Genomic DNA, 26,167 nt, shown 5'->3' on the forward strand with positions numbered 1-26,167 from the left:
ATTTTGCAAACTTTGCTTAATCTGTAACCTGATTTAGTTTACTTATAGAATTTGTTTAACTAGGGGGATGTACGAGATTATGATTTTGCTTAACTAAGTTTGTTTAATTTTCATGACTTTTGAAGGAAGCATGGGATTGTTTTTCTTTTCTAACTTTACGGCCTAAGAAGAATGTTGTTGTCGTTCAGTTGTGTCTGTCTCTTCATGACTTTATATGGGGTTTTCTTGGCGAAGATGTTGGAATGGTTTGCCACTTCCTACTCCAGATCATTTTACATATGAGGAGCTGAGGCAAACAGAGTTAAGTGACTTGCCCAGGGTCACAGAGCTAGTAAGTGTCTGAGGCAAGATTTGAACTCGGGAAGATGAGTCTTCATGACTTCAGGCCTGGCACTCTATACCCTGTGCCACCTAGCTGCCCAAAGCTATAGCTACTTATTATTAAGGCACTTAATAAATGCTTAGTGACCGATTAATTCATAGGGTATAGTCATTCAACCACTTCCAAATAGATCTAACTACCACATCTCTCCATCTTGGCCTCAAGAATATGATATAAATATTTCTTAAATACTTTATTGAAATCTACCTATTCTCCATCTGGAGCATGAGTTCTTAACCTTTGTGTCTTAGATCCCCTTGGCAGTCTGGTGAAACCTACAGACCCCTTCTCAGAATAATGTTTTTTAAATGTACAAAATAAAATAGGATTACAAAGGAAATAGTTACCAAAATAGTTAAAAAACCAAACCAACCCAAAACCATTCATGGTTGCCAGGCTAAGAACTCTTAGTTTTGAGCAGAGGTCCTAAAAGTGTGGTCCAGGAGCCCCTTTTCAGGAGGTCTGCGAAGCCAAAACTGTTTTTAATAATAATATTAAGATGTTTTAATGTCTAATATAATACATATCAATAGATATGACACCCATAAAGAAAAGTTTTTCAGGTTTTCCAAATAAACAACTATTATATCATCTACAAAAAAATTAGCTTGAATTTTGCTGTTTATTGCCTTAATTTCTTTCTCATCTTGATACAGGTAACATTTCTAGTGTGATGTCAAATTAAAGTGAAAGGAAAAGATATCTTTGCTTCACCTTTGAAATTATTGGAAAAGCTTCCAGTGTTTTTTCAATGCAAATAATGCTATTAGTTCTTAATGAATACTTTTGATCATATAGGAAGGATGATCCTAAACCTGTAATTTTGTTTGTTTTTGGCATTTGTAACAAAATAAGTGCTCTTTTGTTAAAAGAATTATGTATGTCTTTTGATGTAATCATGTTGTTTTGGTAATTAATGATAGTTGTTTGTTTCTCTAAACAGTCTTTACTCTAAAAATCTAGTAATGCTTTCCAAAATCAAAAATAAATTTATTCTAGCTTGACTTATTTTTGATTAAGCCATGTTGACTCTTAGTAATCTTAATAAAGTTTTCCTTTCTAGTTAAAAAAAATTCCTTTAACGATATGTCTTAAAATGTTTCAGAAAATGAACATTACTCTTAGGGCACTCAAACTCTAATTGAAGAAGACAACACATATAAAATGGTTCAAATTTAGGATAAATGGAAAGGCCAATAGTCTTTAGGAAGCACAGGTTTATACCTTGCATTGCTGGTATAAACCCAACTTGGTCATGATGAACGATTTTTTTGTATATAGTGTTGTTGTCTTTGCTTAACTTCTTGCAACATATTCATAAAATAAAATCATAGGTCCAATCCTTACAACTAATGGTATTCTTCATTAAAAAAAATAGCAAAACAAGATATGAGTAGGGTGTTTGACATTCAAACTTGTTTTTAAAAAAATAAGGTATGCTTACATGCTTCTAGGGGTAGATAATCATTGGTTTTCAAAACTTTCATCTTGTTTGATAGTCATTGTAAAAATTAAAGAACATCCATACAGACTTCAAAGGAAGAAACAAGCATTTATTATTAATCACCTCCTAAATGATAGGGGGAGCAAAATGGCTAGTGGTGGATAGATTGCTGAGCCTGGAGTCAGGAAGATCTGAGCTCTGATGTGACCCTGAGCAAGTCATTTAACCCTGATGGCCTCAGTTTCCTCTCCTGTAAAATGAACTGGAGAAGGAAACGGCAAACCACTCCAGTATCTTTGCCAAGAAAACCCCAAATGGGCTCATGAAGAGTCAGATACAACCGAAACAACTGAACACCTAAGTGGCAGACGCTTGTTAACTGCTTATGCAAGTATTATTTCATTTAATGCTCACAATAACCCTGCGAGGCAGGCACTATTGTTATCTGTATTAGTCAAATATTAGTAGTAAATGTCTGAGGTCAAATTGGAACTCAGGTCTTCCTGACTCAGGCCTGGGCCCACAGACTAGAATTCCTGTTGATTCATGAGTGAGTTGGCATCTGTATTGGCAATCCAGATGGGCTCTTAGCACTTATTCAACCAAGTGCCCTTGAAGAGTTTGGCCTTTATCTCCTTGATTAAATTAGGAGTCCTTGATGACCTCCTTGCCTCAAAGGAAAGTCTAGTTTATATGGGTTTGAGTGACGTTTGTGACATCAGAGGCTTTTAGACCACGTGGGTTTAAGTTGCATTTTTGTGACGCTTTTAGGTCACGTGGGTGAGTCGCATGTGTGACTCACCTTTGACCCTGAACAAGATATATAAACTCAGAGGCTGGCTTTCTCCTTTGGAGCTCTGAGCCACAGCTGGAGCGATGAGTGACTCTGGGCCAGCCGTTGTTATAAGCTCCCCGGCTTTGGAGAAAACTCAGATATTAATGCTTCTCTGGTAACTGTATATTGTGATTTTGTCAGACAGAAATCTCTGCGCTGGGCGAATGATATTTGCATGCTGGATTAAAGTAAGATAACCCCTTAACGTTGCTTTCCTTAGAAAAGCAGATCAAAAGAACCCGTGCTTGCAGCATTCTTGTTGTTGGGCTTGTGTTGGTTTTTCACTCCCATAGCAGCTGCTAGCAGATTGTTGCAACAGCACCTTGGGAATGTGACAGCAGAGGAAGCTTTTTTAGGTTGGCAAATTTAGAAGGCAGAGACAGAGAGGATCCAGAGACACATTCTTACCTGGCTTAGGGTTGAGAGTGGTTGGGGCTGTGGTCTTCTCTTTCGTCATGCCTGTGTTACGCTGAAAGAACAGGCAATAGTTAATGGAAGGGGAGATGTAAGGTGGGAGCAGGGAGTCAGATCCTACTGTGAAGTAGCAATGCCCTGGGAGACTCTGTTTCCCCATAGGACTATTTGGACACAAGAGGGAGACCGAACAGTGTACATGTGGGTTGAGTAGATACTCAAGTAATTTTCCTTCGTCAATATCTGGATTATGGTGTCCAGACTGATTCATTGTGTTTTTCTGGGTGATTTCTTCTTTGTAGTGTTATAATAATTCTTTTACCCCAGGACCCAGTTAATTAATGTCATTTCATATGTCTTATCTAAAGTAAATTTTTAAAAGTCGTATTAAATTCATCATGTTTCTCATTAATTTGATGTCATTTTCATTTTTAAAATAATAGCCTATCTTGTACTTTCTTAAGATTTCACCCTTAGAGTCCACAATTTTAAGCCTACCTCACTAGGATAGGGATCCCCCTCTCAAATAGCATACTGTAAAGCGGAAAAACTTGTCATCTACTTGTTTTCAATTGTACTTTGACCAATAAGTTATATTGACTAATGTTCGTTTCTTAGATGCATCTCTTCAAAAAGACCCTCCCCACTTCCTGCATTTTCACCTTCCCAGCATAAGTCACTGAGTATTACATGCAAGACAATAAATGCTGTAAAAGATTTTGGTTTAAATTTTTTTTTTTTTTTGGCTACAGGTCAGAGATCCTCTTCTATCCATCCACAAAAGCACCTTCCTTTGGAAAACGTCTATTCTTCTGGGCTTCTTTTCCCTCATCACTTTTAGAAAGGAGATTCTTGACCAAATTACTAAGGTATTGGATGATAGAATCAGCACCTAAAAAGATCTCAGCGAGATGGAACAATGGGTCAGAACCAACAAGGTGATTGATGTAAAGCCCAGCTCTTAAGTTCAAAAAAAAAAAAAAAACAATTAAACAAGCACAAGAATCAGGTCTAACAAAATTTAAGTCATTGAAAAAAAAAAGATTTTCATGAAATCTGTTAGTAAGGCCCTTCCAGAGTTCAACCTATACCTGAGTAGGAATACCCTTTACAAATGCCTTATACTTCATCCCCCAAATTTGCAAATGACAAGAAGCTGGGAAGTACATTATAGCTAAACAAATTTGATGACCTAATTAGAATTTAAAAGGATTGACAGGCTTTCGACCTTGGCTTGAATCTGAGAATAAATGAATATACACACATACATATACATGCGTACACACACACAGTCATACGTTTGGGATCTTTAAAAAATGTTCTCAATAGAAGGGTGACTAGACAAGTTTGTCTTCAAAATATCTGGTGCCATCGGTGGGCTCCTAGTCCAGAGATTCAACAGTGTGATATGGCTGCTAGAAAAGCTAAGGTACTATTAGGTTCCATTAAGAGCAGTAGTGACCAGGATTAACAGAAAAGGACAATGCCGCCATATCCTGCCTTAGACCACATCTTAAGCATGTGTTCAGCATTTTAGGACGTAAATAAGCTGGAGGGCATCCAGAGGAGCAGGTAACCAAGTTGGTAAGGAGCCTGGTATGACAAATAAATATTGGTTAAACGGTCTGGGAACATTTACCTTGGACAGATAAGACTTGGCAGGGATTGTGGACATCTTGAAGTATGTGAAGGGCAGTCTGAAAGATTAGACTTATTTTGGTTGGTCGAAGACGGCAGAACTCTGAACAATGGGTGGACACATAAGCAGAGGCTTGACATAAGCAACAATTTCTAACAATTAGAGCTGCCCCAAAGTGGAATGGGCTGCTCTGGTGGCTATGTTGTAGATTTTTGTCTAGGGACGAAATCCCATCTTAGGTCCCTTTCAACTGAGGCTCTGTGAAAGGTGCTCTAGAGGGCTGAACTAGGTCAAAGGCATGGCATAAAGCAGATTTTAGCCCAATTTGAGAACTTTCCAATGAGCAGTTATTCAACAATATCTGTTGAGCTAACAATTTCCTGGGGACTCGAGTATTCTCATAAAGTCTAAGTAATCAGGGGTTGGTTAGGGATTTTGTATGGGGGATATGATTTGGGTGAGAAGCCTTCTGATGTTCATTTCTACCTAAAGATCCTGTTAAAGAAAATATGTACAATCTGAGTAAGGTGAGAGTATGAATGAATGTGAAATGAAGAATTACTTGAAATACAGATCTTAAAAAGCCCCACATATCCCAAACTATTCATAGCAATGCTTTTAGTAGTTTAAAAAAAAAGCAAAAACCCTAAAAAACTATAGAAACAGGTTATTGAGCAGGGCATAGCTGAATTGTTAATACAATATTGTTATGCCAAGAGAAATGACAAATATGAGGACTGCAGAAAATGGCTATAGATTTGCATAAACTGATACAGACTTAGGAACCAGAACAATATACGCAGTTATGGTGACGTACACAATGATCAGCCTGAGTTTTGGGGAACAGATGATGAACTGTAGCTCCTTCCCTTTGGTAGATAAGATCATTGCAGACATTGGCAGGTGAAGTCATTACTGTGGTCATTCTGTTAAAAATGAGGGCTCAACCTGTATCAGATTGCATGCCATCTTGGGATACGGGAAAGGGAGGGAGGGGGAGAAAATCTGGAACTCAAAAATCTTATGGAAGTGAATGTTGAAAACTAAATGTTTTTTAAATGAAGGCTCATGGAGGGGGAATGGAACAAAAGCATTTGTTTTGTTGTGTAATTTTCAGTCATGTCTGACTCTGTGGCCCTTTTGGGGATTTTCTTAGCAGATACTGGAGTGGTTTGCCATTTCCTTCTCCAGCTCACTTTACAGACGAAGAGGCAGAGGTAAAGAGGATGTAAGTGACTTGCCTATGGTCACACAGCTGGTGCTTGAGGCCAAATCTGAACTCAAATCTTCCTAACTCCAGGCCCGATGCTCTGCTCATGATACCACCTCCACAAGCACAGTACTAAGTACAAATATCTCATTTGATCCCCACAATAGCTCTGGGAATCAGGTGCTAATATTATCTCTACTTTACAATTGAGTAAACTAAGGCAGACCCAGGTTAAATGACTTGCCCAGGATCAGACAGCTAGTGTCTGAGGCTGAATTTGACCTTAGGGCTTCCTGACTCCTCCAGGCCTAGTGTTCTATCCACTGTGCCTCCTAGCTGTAGCAGGTAGGTGGTTATCTACAAATGTCTTTTTAAAACAAAAGGCATCAATAACATTTTAAAGAGAATTTTAAAAAACCATGTATTTTCAAATTTTGTGAATTTTCAGAAATGACAAAAAGATTTAGGTCATGAGCCATAGAGATTGCCATCTGTTCTCAGAGTTCCTTTGCTAGAACTCAGGTTCATCATACAGCTAAAGCCATCTTTGCTGATAGGATCCCCTAATCACACGTCAACAACAGCTTGTATTTATTTATTTCAGAGCGAAGGTAAAAATACAGAAGTGTGATGTTTTACAAAAAGCTGTGCTAGTACAAACACAGAATTTATAAGGCCTGATGCTCCATATCATACTAGTGTTCTCCATCTCTACTCTCCCAGCTTTCATCGTTGAATATAACTTGGTTGTGGGGGCTAACAGCCCTGACCAAACCTGCCAGGAAACATCTGTCCGTGCAAAGCTAAGCCTCTGAAAGTCCGTAACAGCATCTCTGAAGCAGTGATAATGTCATTCAATATGACAAAGAGAGCCTCCCTATCTTTTTCCAACTTTTCTACAATTCAAAAGGTGTGGCAACAGTGGTAAAACACTAGTCTTTACCATTTCCTTTATTGCTTACATTACATATTAAAATGGATACAATAAACCCCTTTAAAAAAGTAAGGCACACGAAAAGCCTTATGTGCAAGTTCCATACGATTTTAAAATTTTGATTAATTAGTAGAAGCATTCTGATACGAGGAGTGGAGACCGCTACAAAAGATATGATGCATTTTTCATGCAGGACACCTGAAGCAAAGTTATACAGATTCTACTTCATGGCACACATGACCACAAACTAAATCCATTTCTGCATATGGAAAGCTATATGGCTATAGTTACTATGGTAAAATATGAATTAGCCTTTTCACATATATACAGAGTTAGGATTCTGAAACATAAGCGTATCCATCGTATAAAATTTGGGAAGACAATGTTGAGTTGCATCAGTGTTCTTTTTCATGACGTGACGAGATAAGGGATTTGGCATTTCCAGTCTTTTTTTTTCCATAACAGTCCCATCGATAGCCTCCGAAGGTGAGTGTTATACGATACTGAAGACCATGGAAAGATACTGTTCATAAGATACTTGAATCCAGCCATCCTGATCGGTATCGTAGCGCCGAAATATATCTGTCAACCTCTGAAAGAGAAAACAGATAATGAGATCTGGGTATTTATTAACCCAATTGAGGAGATCTGGGCAAAGTGTAAAAGAGCCCTGCCTTTGGGCATCAGAAGATCCCAGTTCAAAGAAGCAGCTCTACTGCTGGCTTAGGCATCTTTCAGTTTAAGTCTTAGCTTCTTTAGTAGGAAATTAAAATGAATACTTGCATTACTTGCCTCAGGGTTGTTAGGAAAATCAAATAAGATAATGTATCCATAAAGCACTAGAAGAATGGAAAAGCATTCATTATGGGCCTAAGCAGCTGCTACTGCGACAGACACCTGGGTCCATTCAGGCCTCAAGTAACACATGAGAAGTTTGAAAATCAACCCAGCTAGTCAGGGATCCTCTAACCTAGGGTCAAGAAATCTCTGGCCTTTAAGAATTTTATCCTGTTAGCAGGAGAACTGTATGAAGTAAAATATTCTCATTTATGTCCACTGTAATGATACTATATAATGAGAGTAAATACCTGTGAATTATGAAACAAGGGTTTCAGAGAATCCTAATTACGGTTGACCTAAAAGGCCATAACATATGACAGCAGCTCTCAAAGTGCGGTCCAGGACACCCAAGGTCAAAACTATTTTCACAATATTAAGATGTTTTAAATTCTAATATGGTAAACATGAATGGATATAACACATGAACAAAGGCTCTTTGGGTGGAGGGGGAGATGTGGGAATCCTTAACAGTATTTAAGAGAGGAAAGAGGTCCTGATGCCAAAGTTTCTGAATTCTTGACATGAAGCATACGTCATCATGGACATGGCAAAGGTTTTCTCTGGGTAGCAAAATATTTCTAGCAAAACTAGAAAAAGGACTCTTTTGTCCTGGTGTTGTCTATGGACAATTTACAGAAGAACATGGACAAGAAGGTGTGGATGAGCTGCAAACTTCACCAATTCATAATCAGTGCGGGGAGTGCCCACGTTAGATAAAAGATCCACTAAAGGCAGTAAAGAAATAATGGGCTTCACGAGCAATATCCCATTAGATCACAAAAAATCACCTCTGGTTATGGGCTTCTTTTTCCCTCTCTTCTTTCTCACCTCTCAATTTCCTCTCCCTCTCTTTTTACCAGACCATAATATAGGTTAGGTTATAGTGAACTAAAGCTTTACATGCATATTTTTAATTCTGAAAGATGAGTCGTGTTTTCTATGTCTCTCAAAAAGGGGCACATTCCTATCTCTGTCAAGGGGTGTGGGGTGTGTGTGTGTGCGTGTGTGTGCGCGCGTATGTATATATATGTAGGTAAATATCTTTTTTTTAAATGTATGTGATGATATCCTCATTGATTGTACTTTTCTATGGGCTCCCAACCTGACTATAGCCCTTGCAGATTCTTCCAGGAAAAGATTAGTCAGTTTCTGGATGAACTGGTGGCCAGGACTACACTTTGGAGTCAGGGGAAGTCTAGCTAAGTTAATTTGCTCTGAATCCAACAGAGCAGATACAAGCAGCTTTGGAATCCCAAATGGGGCCCCGGGTTGGTAGAGTAGCTGTACTCTCATGATCTCTAAGTGGTCGGGAACATCTGTACTTTATTTTTACAGGTGAGAAATGAGTAGATAAGCTGTCTAAGGACACTGGTCCTCTATCACATGATTCTTAGTCAAGTGCTCAGAGGAGCTTAAGAGTACAATACATGACCTTATTTTTTAATAATTCAACTTTCTTTGCTAAGACATTTTATAGCACATCTCATAAAACACATTCAAGAAACAATAATTCGACATTGTAAGAATCTTATGATACAGAAAACAGGTAGAGGTCAGTTCACTTTCATTTTGTAGAGAAAGGAAGTTTAAAAAAAAATTCTGATTCCACAGCAAGTCACTGGTAGCAACTAAGAGAATAACAAAAAGGGGTTCTTTTTTAGAGTATATTTACCCCCTCCCCCCTAGGTGTTAACTTTTAGTATGGAGAGGAGATAGGTAACAAGCATTTATTAAACACCAACTGTGAGCCAGGCACTGTGCTAAGCTTTACAAATATTATTTCATTTAACAAAGTACTTGGACATACAAAAGATTCTCATTATTCATGGATTCCGTGCTCAAAAATTAGTCCACATACTAAAATTTATTTGTAACCCCAAAATCGATACTTGCAGCACTTTCAGTCATTCAAGCACATGCTGAAGTGTAAGTGGCCCAGCTGAGGTCAAACAAGTTCAGTGCTCTGTCTTCTTGATTCAACTCTCGTACCGTAAACAGGTGGTCTTTCTGTGGCCTACTGAGTGCCGTATTTTTGGTGTGTTTGTCTTTATTGCTGGTGATTTTGTGGTACAAAGCGGCCCCCACGAGTAGTGCTTTAGTGCTGTCCAGTGTCCCTAAGCACAAGAAGGCTGCGATGCCCTTACCGAGAAGTATCTTTTCGCAGGTATGAGTTATAGTGCTGTGAGTTCACAGTTAATGAAGGTTAATGAATCAACAATACGATATATGCAGAAAAAGGAAAAGGAAATTCACTGATCTGTATGGAAGGCCACGTTGAACGGTGCTAACAAACATGGTGTAACCAGAGGCTCAAAGGAACCTAACCCAGTATTTCCCTTAGGAGCAATGGTTCAGTATTCGCTAACTCAGTGTCTGTGGTGACTTTATAGAGCATAACTACTGCAAATGATGAGAATCAACTATGTATATACGTATATGTTCACTCCTACAGCTGATTCTTATTTACACACATACACATACAGTTTTTTAGCCAATTCCAGAAGTTTTCAGTTTTAATAACCCACAATTTCAGGTGAGAATATGCAACTAATACTGAAAAACACATTTAAAAAACCTTATGGTGTATTGGTTTATGACTTAATCTCAGAGGAGATGAGAACTATAGTAGGCTGCTTTAGCCTATATACCATTTTATTTAGAAAAGTAATTTGTAGAACTGAAAACTTCACAAAGAAGTAGAATGGTGGTCTATAAGCTACAGAAGTTCCATCTTCCATGAATTGTTTCCACTGAAGCTCAAATCCGAAGACTGGCTTTTATCTCTACACTTCTTTCCTAAATTCCAAGTATCTCAATACAGTTTTCAAGTCTTCAATGTGCATTTCTTACATTATTAATAGTCTCTGAAACTATCACTATCAGTTCTCACAGAAATAAACTGACATTTTATTCTAACAAAGCCCATATTTATTTGTCCTCATTCTCACCCTACATTTCACTTCCTTAGGGAAGAGGCTCATTATATTACCTACATTAGATCCAATAGTCTAATAATTATCTTCACTTGGGCTTTGGTAGTTGTTTCCAAGAACTGACAATAGCTTAGGAAATGAATGATATGTCAAAGTTCTTTGGGGAAAAGAAGCTAAGATTTCTGGGGCTTCCTTCTGCTAGGGAATGCTTCAGGATAGTATGACAGCTTTGCTAGGTGAAAAGTATAGGGAGCAGAAAGACTAGTCTGACAGAAATCTTGGGTTCAGGTCCTTATCTCATGCCTGGATTATTTCGAGATCTTTTTAGTTTCTCCACTTCAGTCTATTCAGTGCCATGCCATTATATTTATGTCATTTCCTTTCTCAAAAACCTTTTAAAACTTCTTTCTCAAATACTTTTTAAAACTCCTTAGTTTCTTTAGGATAAATACAAACTCTCAAGTCTGGCATTCAATGCTCTTCAAAATCTGGTTCCAACTCAGAATTTCTGAGATGGAAGGAATTTTGGAGATTATTTTAGTCCATAGATTAACATTAGCATTCAGAAGATGGCTATATAATTTTTAAAATGGGAAAATGCCTATCTAAAACTCTAAAATACAAGCCAGGGAATCTGAAAGAAAACCAAATAATGAGATTATATTTAAGAATAATTCAGTGCATACGTAGTGTGTTATCTAAGAAGTTCTAAGTAATTAGTTCCCAACTTCTGGGTGCCTCCCAAACCAGAGTCCAGAATATGAGGGAAGTTAAACCTTTTCACCTTAGTGCAGGGGTCCATGGACTCCCAAGTGGTCACAATAGATTTCAAGGGTCCTGTGAACTTTGGATGGGAAAAAAAAAAATTAACCTTTATTTTCACTAACCTCTAATTTAGTATTTCCTTCAACCAAGATTGAAAAACAAAATATATTCTAAGAGGTCCACAGACTTCAACAGATTGCCAAAGGAGTCAGACACATAAAAAAGTTAACACCAACCTTAGTGGCAAAGTCCTAATACTTTATAGTCAATACTAAGTAATTAACAAAATACAAATAAGTTGCATAAAAATTCACTATTGCTTTTTACTTTTCATCACTTACACATTTCACATTTCTATGAAGGTAATTACAATTCATTTGTGTCTATGTATGAAAGTATGTATTAGGTATATATATGTGTAAAGTTTCTCCTTAATTACCTGTAAGACAATGCAGCCTTGAATGAAATCATCAAAAGCAATCTGTCCCCTTCCTTGTCTGTCAAACTTTCGGATAAGGATATCATGAAATTGGTCAGATAACCGATAACCTTAAAGAACAGAAAATAAAATAAATCGGGTAGCAGGAAAAGTTGAGATTAGATATGTGAATCTTTTCTAAAAATAGCATTAATTTTCTACACTCAAAAAAAAATTTCCAAACAAAAAAACAGCTCCCAAACCAACTCAAAAAACCTCACAACCAAATCAATCTCCACACCCCACTTTGAACAAATAAAAAGATGTAAGTAGAGGATAAAATTGTTTTTGTGTATATAAACATGACCATTAGATAAAACCTGGGGGCAGAAGGTAAACTAATGAATGAAATCATCATACAAACTCTTCGAGGTTTTGAAGCCACTTCTCTACTTTTCAAATCTGTAATCCACTGACACAAATTCAAATCCTGGAAAAGTCAGTGCTTAAAAAAAAAATCTTCCCAGAACAGTTAAAAATGAATCAGAATTATACTCTGTAGAAAGCCAAGGGGAATAATATCACTCAAATTGTTGATGTGGATTTACTTATCCTGGGCACTAGATGGTGCTATTGTAGGTTTAAAAAAAAAAAGGGGGAGGGGGAGGAGGGGGAGAGCCACCACAGGTATTAGTAGCTGAACTGGATGGAAAGTGAATGCCAGAAAAAGGTGAAATAAAGATAAAAAAAAATGCTTGTTTAATATACACACCAAAAAAATACTCATTAGTCTCCAGACACATATGCTTAATATAATTTAAGTAGCTACCAAATCAAGGGTTGAGCTAGTATAATTATGACTAAAGATGGGCTCTGAAAGTTTATGAAGCCCAAACCAAATACAAAGTAAAAATTTTTACAAAGTAAAATCTAGTTAAAGCAACTGGATTCTTCCCCCCAAAATAGAAGAAAACCTAATCAGAATGCCCCATGTACTTCAGCAATTGTCAGTGACAAACAAGAAGTTGGGAATCATTGATTTTGTTGCTGATTTTTAAAATCATGGTTTGACAACAGTTACCAGTCAGTTATGGCTGAAACTTAGAATGTAAGCTAAGACGCACTGAATGTATCTTCTGATTCTATAAAATCAGCTCTCAAAACAATCAAGGATGAGTATACGTGCAGCCATACCTTGGATAAAGGCTTGAGAGCTGCATCTTTAAGACAGAAAAAGTATCTTACCTATTTTCCCTTTTATAAACTTTTATTTCCATTATGTACCTTACCGCTGTACTCTTACTTATTCAGAAGACAAGCTCCAGATGCCAAAATATTTGCATTTGACTTTCAGGTTCGTTGGAATCTTTGCAAGGATAAGTTACACCTATTGTCTGAGTGAATTTCACAGTTAATTACCTATATGATTAGCTTAATTACTTTACTGATAAAGAATTAAACATGCAAAGAAAAATGTTTATATAGTACCTCCACAGGAATTCAAAGTACTTTACTATTTTCTATAGCAGATCTGGCTACTGCCTTGTACATAATGTGAACTCAACGAACACCTGTTGACTAACAACTTATCTTGAAACTTGCTCATTTTTCCATGAGGTAGGTAGAGATGTTAATGCTATGCTTTCAAAATCAGAACACGAATACAAAAAAATATGGCACATAAACCATGTAACAGAAGCAGGAGAATGAGGCTGATTTCTCCCATGTTCATCCAGAGAAATCAGAGAACACAGCCTCATCATATTTTCCTACATACTTCCTACTTAGGCAGTACCACTTGCTTACTTGGAGAAATTAAGATCCCTCTCCAACTCAACATCTTCAGATGTCAAATCCATATACCTAAACTATAGCCCTGACCATGCCATTCCTATGCTCATGAAGCTCTTATAGCTTCCCAGCAACTCTAGACAAAAGAAAAACTCTGGCATATAAAGTCCTGTACGATCTGGCTCCCACTTATCTTTCTAAACTGACTTCACATTATTCCTTTTCTTAAAGTTACATTCTAGGAAGACTGGCTCTCTCTTCTGTTCCTCATACATAATAGTCTACGTCTTGCTTCCAAGCCTTTAACCAGGCTGTCTCCCAGACCTGGAATGCACTCTTAGAATTCCCAAATTTCTTCAATCAGTATTCTACAAGAAGCCTTTCCTTATCCAATATTATAAGTCTCTCTCCCAGTCTCCATCTATCTATGTAGTTATATTTTATCCTGAACAAGGAAGGTAAAGAGACATTGAAGAGCTTCAGCTTAGTCCTATTAAAATATCTGTTCCCACTTTGTTCCTCCTTCCAGTATGAATGCTGAGAAACAGAAGGACAGATTGTTTTCAAACTAGAAGTTAGGAAAATAAATTAGGAACACAAAATATAAGCTATTGAGGAAACGCACAGAATTTGGTTATGTAATAACTAATGACAGAAATCTGAAAGATCTGTACTTGAGACTTCCATCATGGAATCAGCCAGATCAGCCTTGTTCAAGTGCCGGATGTGTAGTCAAATTATTTCCCTTAACCTGAACCAGCGGGGGTTGTTGTTTGTTTGACATCGGGGAGGTAATGCCATGACATGCGAGTGAATTGGATTTAAGTGAGGGAGGGCTGTGCAAGTCACCAGCCTCATCAGCCAGATATGGATCAGGACTGAAGGTGGCCCTGGATACAGCCGGGTTCTTGGACTTGGCCAAGGTCTTTAAGAGGTTTCAGTCTGACTGAGGCAATACCCAATCAGTGATTAAGGTTAAGTAAGAAATGAGGCAAAGAATGGCCTCTTTCAACTAGTAAAAAAAAAAAAAATCAATCTGAGAGGGGAAGACCCTCAGGGTTTCTGGCCAAAACAGAAACAACTGCTAGTTACACTCAGTCTGAGCCAATCAGGACCCAAACAATGACCATGTGGGGCTTGGCCAGTCAATGAGAGCCACAGTGATTTCATTTTAAAGCACAGTCCTTAAGAAAGCTATCTAGTCTATAAACTCCAAAATATCTTGCAAGGTTTCAGCAATCAAAATTTACATTCCTTTGGGCATAGCACCTGTAGGTAAGGGTATGATACCCTATGTGGACAGAAGAGAAGGGGGGAGAGGGAGGGAGAGAGAGAAAAAAGGAAAGGGGGGAAGAGAGGGAGGGAAAGATCGAGAGGGAGAGATAGTTTAAAAGAAAGGAAGAAAAAGGGGGAGGCTGCAGGTGAAGTTGGTGTCTTCTCAGCTTCTCCCTCCAAAGAATAGGGATAATGAGATCTGTATTCTCTACCTGACAGATTATGGGGAAAGCACCCTGTATACTTTAAAGCACTACATAAAAATGGGAGATATTGTCAAGACCAATATAAAATACATACCCTAAGAGGAGTTCCTGGAGAACCAGGGCTGCTTTTGTCTTTCTTTGTATACCTAGCACTTAAGCATGATGCCTGGCACACAGTAGGTGCTTAATAAATGCTTGTTGACTAACCCTTGTTTAATTTAGGTTTCTTGATATAATAAAATCAAAAATGTCTTCTAATAAGCAGTTTTCTTTATTTATAGACAGAGTAAGTAATTTTTCTTAGGAGCCAAAGTTAAATAAAAATACTTATAACTAAGTTAGAATTTCCATTTCCTTCCAAATACAAAAAATCTTATAGTTTTTAAAGAATTCAAGTGTGAAAGGTAAAACAAATAATAGGAACTCTCCTTTTAAAAAATGGGGAGATTACTGAAACTTCTTAGTTTCTAAAAATGCTTTCTACATTTGGGGGGAAAGAATAGGAAACGGGGAAGAACAGACTTAGAACAGCCAAAGAAAGGTTCAAACAAGAAATTTTTTTTTAAAGCAAAAAAGTACATAGGAATTTGGTTTTCAATGAAAACTACCAACTCTAAGATTCCTACAACATGAACCAGGCCTACCTGCAACCTGGTGACCAAGACAACTTAACAAGCACACTCTGTCTGGTTAGTCATCTATACATAAAATTTTCAGCAATATCCTAACTTTGTAGCATGCAGGGAAACACTCAGTGTGGCCAGAAGGATGAGCGAGGATGACTGACGTGGTACATTAATAATTCAGGTAAGACTTTAGTCTGGACTAATTCAGGCAAGACTTTAGCCTCTCAAATAACGTTCACACTATAGACTGCTGGCCTACCACTTTTCTCATCTTTCTCAGAGCATCATGTTCTCCAGCAGTGTGCTTCTCCTCACAAACCTGAGTTCCTTCTGCTTGCTTCTCCTGACCAACATGGGAATGAGTCACTGCTGCCTTTGCTAAAGTTCTTGCCAGGCCAGGACACTCTCCCTAAAGGCTCCAGCCCTTTCTATTCCCTAGACTAATTCAGGATGACTCAAAAGGTCATTGATCAAAGGCTTACTACTTTTAAGGTACCTGATGAGTGTGTGGATACAGAGATAAGACATGCCCTCAAAAAGCTTGCATTCAAAGAACCTAACTTTTATTTTGTCGGTCATACCAGCCTGGTTGGCCAAGTACTTCCAAGTACTTCTCTTTCTCTTCAAGTTCCCACCAGACAAGGCTAGTTCCATTTTAAGGCCCCTGATTCTGACATAGAGATCGTGTGGCTGACATGAAATGACATGAAAAATATCCCTCCCTCCAACTGAGACATGTATGCACCAGGCCAGTTTAGGACAGTTGGGCCCTCTCACCCCAACCTCTCATTCTCATTAACCACTTTGTTTCAATGTACATATAAGAAGGAACAAAATAAGAAATGAAGAGGAAATGAGAAACTTGAGTGAGTGTAGAGAAAATAAGAAGACACCAGAGACACCAGAACCTAGCATCATCTCGTCTGTGCATCTACAATATAACAAAATATTTAAGTTTTGTATAAACCAATAAATATTAATGCTGTACACCTATAGCCAGAATATCTGCCTAGCAGTATATGCCAATTTTACCTGAACTCATCTTTACTATTTTTCTAGAAAACATTTATGTGAGAAGCTTTTAAACTATTAAAGATTTTCCTAACATAGAACATGACGAACTGAGCATTAGATTACAAATTGCATCCTTGTAAATTTTTTACACTCACTAAAAGCAAAATGAGGTAGGCTATTTTGCTGGCATGATCACTAAAAAACTTTGGGCAAGTCATTTAACACCTTGTTTCTTCATCCAAAAAACTCCACCTCTTCCTTAGTTAACTCACAGATGTATGAAACTGCTTAAAGCTTATAAAGCACTTTGAATCACCCAGGAAAGGTACTATATAAGTATTTTTCTCAAATCAATTCAAAACCAAAATTCTTTTAAGACACTCAGGGTTGACATACATATATACACAAATACACACACATACTTATGTATGCATGTATGTATGAGCAAGCTGTTTTTGAGAATGGGAAAGAACAAAAGTTCCTTACTTCTTATTTTTAATATTTTAAAAAATAATTTTATTTGCTAAAAAGTAAGCCCTAACAAGAAAAGTTTTACCTAGTTACTTTTCCAGTATAATATTTTAAATGGCATCACAAAATTAGATTACCAATTCACCTCAGATCGGTTGCCTATGTTTTTTCCATTCCATTCCTTTATTTCAAATTGTTTGCAAAGCCACCATTCTCAATTTCATTTAAATCACTCAAGTTTACAACAAGTGAAAACCTTGCATAGCCCTTATCTCATTTTGGACAAAACTGTATCACAACAATTTATGTCTCATCTCAAGATAACGTCTGGAATGTAAATAAACAAAAATTTTTAATGAATTTGACATGAAAGCCCCAAAGCTAACCAAAAATTAAAAACAAAAATGCTACCTAGATTCCAAAATGAAATATGCTATACAATAAGAGTAAATGAATTACCGAAACCTGATAACGCTAGCTTTAGTTCATTTTTGTCAATCATTCCAGAGTTGTCTCTATCATATGTCCGGAAGACATTCTGCCAATCTGTAATATACTTCCAAACTCCAGTGAATTCACTAAAGTTCACTCCTGCTTTGTTCTCTCGGTCAAACATCGCTAAACCAAGAGGGAAAAAAACCACAACAATGTGTTAATAAACATCATACCAGAACATGTTCATACTGCAACAGATAAAAGTTAGGTTGTGTTAAGGTCAGTCTAAAAGGGAAGCTCATGATTACCAACAATTTCAGTCTTCTAAAACCAATTTTTCAGGGGGAGAGAGATATGTTAAGGTGACTATGTCTTTGTTCTGCTAACAAAAGAAAAGGGTACTTAAGAGGTTGAGGTTATGTGCTCATTCCTGAATAGGCTGGTTAACTCTGCGTAGAAGAAAAACTATGTTCCCTGGCTACAGGCCCAAACTTCCACCCATTATAAGAATGAGTGAACGAACATACATGGCTTAGGATACACACACTACTTCCACAACCCCTTGGAAGAGCTCCTTGAGGGTAGAGACTGTATTTTGCTTTTCTTTGCATTCTCACTGCTTAGTACAATGCCTGGCACATAGTAGGTGCTTAATAAATGGTTGTTAACTGACTCAACATTCACGTCCTTCTAGAAGGATATTAATACCATCAAACTCAAATGTAAGATATAGTTCTCATTAGAAGGAAGTCCCTCTTCTGCTCCTAGATCAGCTTCTGCAGATATCCTACAGAGACATACCACTCTCATCTAGTGGCCCAAGACTACATAGAAAACTACCATCCTGGCTAGTATCTTTATATATAGCACTCCTATTCACGTTCTCTCATTAGGGAATCGCAATAATCCTGGGAGGCTGACAGAAAACAAATTCTATCCCCACTTTACAGATGAGAAAACGAAGGCTCTGTGATCTGTCTGAGGTCATCCATCTACTATGAGGCAAATCTAGGGGCTGAAGACAGATTTTCTGACTCAAAGTTCAGTGAGTATTCTTTCTAATTTCACTGATATCACAATTACACAGCGATGTCTGTACTTGTGCCTCACGGTACAGTGGGAAAAAAACAACAGACAGTGAGCCAGGATGCTTGGATTCTAGTCCTGGCTTTGTAACTCAATCTCTGCGTGACCTCTGTCAAGTCATTTGCTTTCTATAAGACTGTTTTCTCACTTGTAAAATGGGGGGTGGGGGTGAGGGTAGGGGAGGAGAGGGGAAGGGGTGGGAGAGAGAGGAAGGGGTGGAGAGTGTGTGAATATATTTCTCAGGGCCAGGTACCTTCTAGCTCTAAAAATCTAAGACACAAAAATAGAATATGATTACAAACAGGCACAGAACAATCAATTAGCACGGTTAAACCATTCCTGCCCCCAAAGATCCTACATTCTACTTGGAGGAGATACAGTATATTCACAAATACAGCTACAGGACATAAACAAATAAACAAAACATGACTTTTGAAGGGGGAAAGGATCTTAACCACTGGGGGCATCAGGAAAGGTTTCTTGAAGGGGTGACATGAGCTGACCCTTAAAAGGGGCTGGGGCTTCTGGCAGCTTGTGTTTAGGGGACTGTGAAGGTGAGCACTCCAAAATGGGGGGCAGGCTGCATGAGGGCAGGGAGGTGGGAAATAACCACAGCAACTGACCAGATGGGGGTGGAGGGGTGGGGTGAGGGGACGGTGTCAAGGCCATGTCTCCTATCAGTAGCAATAGAGAAATCAGGAAAAATGGGCATAAGGAGAAAAGATGAGTTCAGTTTTAGACAAGCTAAGATGCCTTGGGGACGTGGCAGATAGCTGAACTAGTACACAAATTAATTGTTACATGAGGCACAACTTTTACTTACATATGATTGATCTGACTGTCACAGGATTAAACGGAGTCCATGTGCCTAAAACCAAAAACAACTTGGATTAAACATAAAGAAAAATCATTTTTACAGGAAACAGGTAGAATACTGGCCAGCTTAGACCTACAATTTACAAAATCTGAGATGCTGACTTCATTAACTTCTAAGCTAAAATAAGATGACAGGACAATTTACTAGATTAAAATGTGCAATCTTCTCAACATATCTTAACCATTTATGTCCCTGTGTGTATTTTTACACTGACCAGGAACAAAAACATTTTTTAAAGGGCAGGAGGGGAGAGATACCTATAGTTACTTTTATGGGCAAATCATCTAAAAAATCATCTAAGATCATTATCTCCTGATTTCCAATTTTCAACAAATTTATTGACCTGCAAAATTTTTACTATCAAAACATCTATCAACTTTAAAATTGATCCCTCTTCTTGGGAAGGTAGGATTTTTTCCCCCTCTGTTACCTAGTCTCCACCTTTAAACTGCTGGAAGAAGCTGTGCTGAGGGTCAAAGAAGTTGGCTAGACTTGGTTATTTATTCTTAAATAAATCTGTGATGGCGTCTATGTGGTGCATACTCCACCCAATGTTATAAATCCCAATTCATTCACACTTGCTCATTCTGTTCAGTTCTTACCCATGTCTTACTGTGAACCACCCACAACATGCCAGGGGTGGGGTGATTTATTCATTCTCTTGGCATTAAGTCAAGAGGACACAGAACCTCCTTCATCTCATCCACTGTGCTCACTGACTGACACACCTGTTTCCACTAGGACATTTCTGTGATCTCTTTTATGCCACTTCTGGTACACAATTCTTTTTTATTTTTAGTAACATCCTAACAGCCTATTGCATTTCCTCATTGTTTTTTGTTTGACTTGTGACTCTAATTCTTTGGAAACTAAACTGTTTCATGATTTTAAGCTATATGCCACCTTCGGAAGAATATTGTTTAAAAAGATGGGCTTTTGTTTTGGGGAAAAAAACTTGAGGGTTACTAAAAGCATCATACAATTTCTCCAAGACAATTCAGGGCATCCTCTTTCTTCTAGTTCAATTTTGGACCCAGCTCATCGTCTCACAAGATCTGTCCAAGGATTATGTGCTGACTAACCAGGTTTACGGGATGTCTAGCCACCTACCTAATGTAATTCGAACAATGAACATGTTTTATCTGTTTGGCTTTTCCACTATGGATAATTCAGCCAAGTTCTTCTAAGTGATCATTCTCATTCAGGAGAATCTCTACCACCCCAGGATTTGATGTAATTAACAGAAGTAGGAAAGCCTGACGGCTGTTATCATGTAAAGGCATTCACTCCTCTGGTTATTTTTTAAGCTTTTCTTTCAAAGATATTTTTAATATAACTAAATATCTATGTGTGTGCACGTGCCTCCGATTACATGTCAAACAATTTTAAGCATTTTTTAAAGTTGAATTCCAAAATCTATTCCTCTCTTCCCGAGAGGTTAAGCAACCAGATACGGGTTATACATGTGCAATGATGTAGAACATTTTCATATTAGTCTTTTTGTACAAGAAGACTTGAATAAAAGAAGAACGAAAGAAGTGGAAAATAGCATACTTCAGACTGCATTAAATCAATATCAGTTCTTTCTCTTGAGGTAAATGGTAGGCTTCATCATTAGTACTTTGGGATTGTCTTGAATTATTGTATTGCTGGGAATAGCTAAGTCAATCACAGTTCTTCATCAAACAATATTGCTATTACCGTGCAAAATGTTCTCCTGATTCTGTTCACTTGACTATGCATCAGTTCATATAAGTCTTTGCAGGTTTTTCTGAAATCATCCTGCTTGTCATTTCTTATAGCACTATAACATTCCATTACAATCATATACCACTGCTTGTTTAGCCATTTCCCAATAGATGGGCATCCCTTTCACTTCCAATAAATATTTTTGTCCTTTCCCTTTTTTGGGATGTCTCTGGGATATAGACCTAGCAGCAGTACTGCTGGACGCACAGTTTTATGGCCCTTTGGGCATAGGTTCCAAACTGCTCCCCAGAATGGCCGGATCATTTCACAACTCCCCCAACAGCGCATTAGTGCCCCAGTTTCCCTGCATCTTCTCCAACATCCATCATTTTTATTTTTTTGTCATATTAGCCAATTTGATAGGTGTGAGGCGGCTCCTCAGAGTTGTTTTAATTTGCATTTCTCTAATCAATTCATTCCTGTTTGTACTCCGCACTGGATGTCCTCTATTACAGGGGCAAAATGCCTTTGGCAGTACAGTTCCTTGTTTTTTTTTTTAACCTCACTTTAGGCAAAGTTAAACATGTTGTGGTGTTTTTCAATGAATCTTGTGATTTTAATATAGGTTTAGAAAATATCTTGCTGAAAACATACTTTAAGGAGGTATTTTGCTCAAATTTTGTTTTTTTAGTCAACAAAAAACAAGCACAGTAGAATGTTGCATCCTCTGTGATTTTCAGTCTATTATATTACTGTAAAGGTATAGTTTATTGTAGACTCTAAAAACCTACCTATTCCATTTATCAAGAATGCCCTCAATACATGTGAGGCTAATTCTCACAAAATTTTTGGAGGGACAGGAAAAAAGGCACATAGGTTGGTAGCTGCTGACATTTTATCTATCATCTTTTTTTTTTTTTCAGAAGCAGTGGCATCCAGGACTTTTCCCAAGAGTTGGGCACCCTACTTCTCTCTCTCAGCTATCTTTAGAACTACTCCCTGAAGGCACTCAATTTTTTTTTATCACCTCCAGCATATAACTCCTCTGGGTATACTTACACTTGGTCTAGTCCTGGTGCTCTTCCCTGCCTCTTTAACTTAGTGCCATTTCTACTTCTTCACACAGTACATGAAATATTAGTTCAAATTAGAAGCTTTACTATCATTGGAGGAAAAAAAAATTTGTTTTTAAATTTAGTTTGAGTGATTTGGTTTCAATCTCTCCACAAGACTGTTTTATGAAGTAACACTGCTATTAATTTCATATTGTTTTTCTCTAAAACATTTAAATAACAAATTTATATTCTTTTATATTGCATTGGTCTTGGTTGCCATACAACTCTGCTTGGGAGGCTCAAGTGTTTCCTGGTTAAGAGGATTTGGAGACTCTGGCGTTGTTAATTATGGCAACTGATTCAATTAAACTTCCCTAGGAAATGGTGAAAATGTGTTGCTGATCAACAAATCAACAATGGGCCTACTACGTGCCTGGCCATAGAAATATAAAGACAAAAATCAAGCAGTTTCTGTCCTTAAGGAGCTTACATTCTCTTAAGGGAGATGACAAGACACACACAGACACACACACAATAATTTAGCAGAGGAAACACTATAAGCGTGGGTAGAGAGCGTAAAGGTTTCATTTAGGAAGTGGCATTTGAACTGAGCTAGGAAGGCAACAACAGACTTTCAAGGCAAAGGTAAGGAGGGAGTGCATTCCAAGCACAGGGCATCGGCACGGAGACAGGAGATGGAGGGTTGTTTGTGTGTGAGGACCAGAGAGAAGGCCAGGTTGGTAGCCTGAAGAGTATGTGAAGAGCTTTTCATCCATTTCCCATTTCTCAAAGCCAGTCGTATGTATAAACAGGACAAGATGAAGCTATTTGAATTGCATGCTGTACCTTTTTCTCAAAAGCAGACCATTCTACTTTTGAACAACTCTGATTCTTAGGAAATTTTCCTCATACTAAGCCTGAATTTGCCTCTTTTGTGACCTGCTGTTCCCAGTTGTGGTTTAGGGCCAAATAAGATAAGATTCAACCATCTTCCACAAGAGGGTCCTTCAAATAGTTGAAGACAGTTATAATATACCCATTACAGTTAGTTTCTTAACTCTATGCTAACCATCCTGATTGCCTTCCTCAGGATGTTTTCCGGCTTATCAAGTCTTTCCCAAAACATCATGCCCAGAAGTGAAGAGAGGACACCAAATGTGGTCTGAACTAAAATACACTGAGGCTTTTGCTAATATATTTCTCAATGCAGTAGTCAAGAAATTGAATTAATTTTCTTAGCTATATCACACTGCTGCATCACTGCCTTTGAAGTCCCCAAATCTTACTATATTAGCTGCATTCTTTTGTCTCTAACCAACTTGTAATTATGACGTTGAGTTTTTCACGACTGCCACCTGTTTTTAAAATTGTCTAAAGCAAAATAAAATTCTGCTTCACCCCCATTTTAACTGTGAATCTTGAGGTTTCAAGTATTTCTTGGAAAACCAAATTACTGGTATAAAAAATGAAAAAGAATTCATGACAAATGAAGAAATAAAAGCTTTTGCTCAACTACACGCCAATAAAAACAATAACTGAAGAGAAATAGATTAGTATTTATAAAACTATAAACTGCCCAGATTAGCAGAACAAAAATAGAGAACTTAAGCGACCCGATCTCAGGGAAAAGAATAAGCCACAGGTGAACATCGAAAGGAAAAACCCAACCAAACAAAACCCTTTGGGACCAACCACATGGATTGTCACGTCAATTTTATCAATCATTCAAAGAATAAGTACACAAACTGTTAAAATAGCAAAACAATAGATTTCCCCATTCCCTCTCCCCTATTTATGTTTGCAAAAAAAGACTGTTTGATTTATACAAAAATGCAGGCTTGATTTGGTTATTAGGAAAACTATAAACATAATCAACCAAATTAATAAGAAAAATTGTATGACTATATCAATAAATGCAAAAACCTTTTGGCAAAATACAACACGTATTTCTATTAGAAAAAAAACCCAACCCAAACACATACACACAACGAAAACAAAAATCCTAAACACCTGAAAACATAGGAATAAATTATCCTTTTCCTTAGTTTCCTAAGTAGTATCTATCTAAAATTAAATGTTAGCATTACATGCAATGGGGACAAACTGGAGTCTTTTTCAAAAAGACCAGGAGGTAAACAAGGATCTCCCTTATGATCATTATTACTTAATAAAGTACTATAAACACCAATTATAGTAATAAAACAAGAAGAATCAAGAGAAGAAGCATAGGTAAAGAATAAGATATGGCGTTTACTTAGAGAAGCCAGAGAGTCAACTAAAAATTAAATGAAATAATAATTTCAGCAAAGTTGCAAGATATAAAAATAAATCCACACAAAATACCAGCCCTTCTGTAACTTACTAACAAAATCTAAGAGGAGAAGATAGAAAGAGAAATTCCATTTAAAATAACTACAAAATGTACAAAATACTTGGGGGTCCATCCTATCAGCACACACAGAAGAACTACAATATAATTATAAAACATTGTTTACAAAAACAAAGACAAAAATAATTGAAGAAATATTAATTGCTTGTGGCTGAGTCAACATAATAAAAGGACAATAACAATACTAAATTAATTTACTATTTAGTGCTATACTAATCAAATTATCAAATAATCATTTTACAGAGCTAGAAAAACAAAGCAAACATTAAATAAAATTCATCTGGAAAAATGAAAGATCAAGAATCTCAAGGGAAATAGAAAAACAAAGTGGGAAGGAAGCCTAGTAGTACCACATCTTAAATAATAGTACAAAATAGTAATGAAAACAATTTGGTTAAATCGTTAAAAAATAGAGATTGATCAGTGGAACAGACTAGGAAAAACAACATACAGAAGCAAGTGAATCTATTAATCCAGTGTTTGGTAAACCCAAAGACTACAGCTACAGGAATAAGAACTCACTATTTGACAAAAATCAAAGAAAAGCAAGTTGGCAGAATATAGGTATCGATCAGTATCTCAAATCATATACCAAAATAATATGCTCACTTAACTCTAATTTAGTTCATAATTCCTTTCAGGATTCTTTAAATTCTTTCCTTTTGTCTTGACTCAGACATAAATAGCCACAGTAGAAATTAGAGGAACAAGGAAAAAACTACTTTTCATAAAGGGTCAAAGTTCATGACCAAACAAGATAGAGATCACAAAAGGTAAAATGGATGGTTATGATGACATAAAATTTTAAAAGATTTTGCATAAACAAAATCAATATAGTTCAAATTATCAGGTTAACAGTTAAATGGTCAGAAAAAAAATCTTGGCAGCAATTTTCTCCAATAAAGATCTCATTTCCAAGATATGTAAGAAAGTGAATAATAAGAACTGCTCCTCAATTGATAAAGGGTCAGAGGATTTGTGTGAACAGGCGGTCCTTCTGAAAACACGTGGGGAAAAATAATCTAAATCACTAATAATTAGAGCAATGCAAATTGAGGCAGCTCTGATACTTCACCTACCGAGCCCATTGGGAGGTCCGCCCACCTGTTTCCCAATCTGGTCCCCTCAGCATTGTTCACAATCTTTCAAAGACCTTCACAGTGACTTAGTAATCAAATGGGCAGTTACTTCAGTATGTGGGGCTGTAGTTCATTTGGGCCTAGTGAGGCAAGCCCACCAAAAGAAGCTGGGTGATTTCTTATTAAATCTCTACTTATCCGGGATCTCAACTCTCTGTCAGAAATTACTTTACCCCTTTCCAGTCCTAAGATTATTCTCTTTGGCAGAAAAAAATGAAACAAAATAAGAGTTCAACATCCAAGGTTTTTCTCTATCCTTCATCACTGCCCTATCTACCTCAAGTAGCAGTCTGATTCCTT

The 26,167-nt window shown here is 37.3% G+C and overlaps 1 protein-coding gene across 2 annotated transcripts in view; it reads right to left on the reverse strand.

Annotated features, from left to right (window-relative positions):
- Positions 1–6,857: 6,857 nt before the first annotated feature.
- Positions 6,858–26,167, reverse strand: part of PDCD6 (programmed cell death 6) — a 30,602-nt gene continuing 11,292 nt past the window's right edge. The window contains exons 3-6 of one of the 2 annotated variants that reach the window (XM_036741966.1): positions 19,542–19,586; positions 17,657–17,815; positions 11,836–11,945; positions 6,858–7,450 (exon numbers count right to left, since the gene is read on the reverse strand). In XM_036741966.1, coding sequence (XP_036597861.1) covers positions 7,352–7,450; positions 11,836–11,945; positions 17,657–17,815; positions 19,542–19,586 — 413 coding nt within the window. In that variant the 3' untranslated portion in view covers positions 6,858–7,351. The remainder of the gene's footprint in view (positions 7,451–11,835; positions 11,946–17,656; positions 17,816–19,541; positions 19,587–26,167) is intronic. The other variant, XM_036741967.1, reaches the window with a different exon arrangement.

This window comes from Trichosurus vulpecula, chromosome 1 (assembly GCF_011100635.1).
Source record: "Trichosurus vulpecula isolate mTriVul1 chromosome 1, mTriVul1.pri, whole genome shotgun sequence".
Classification (NCBI taxonomy): Eukaryota; Metazoa; Chordata; class Mammalia; order Diprotodontia; family Phalangeridae; genus Trichosurus; species Trichosurus vulpecula.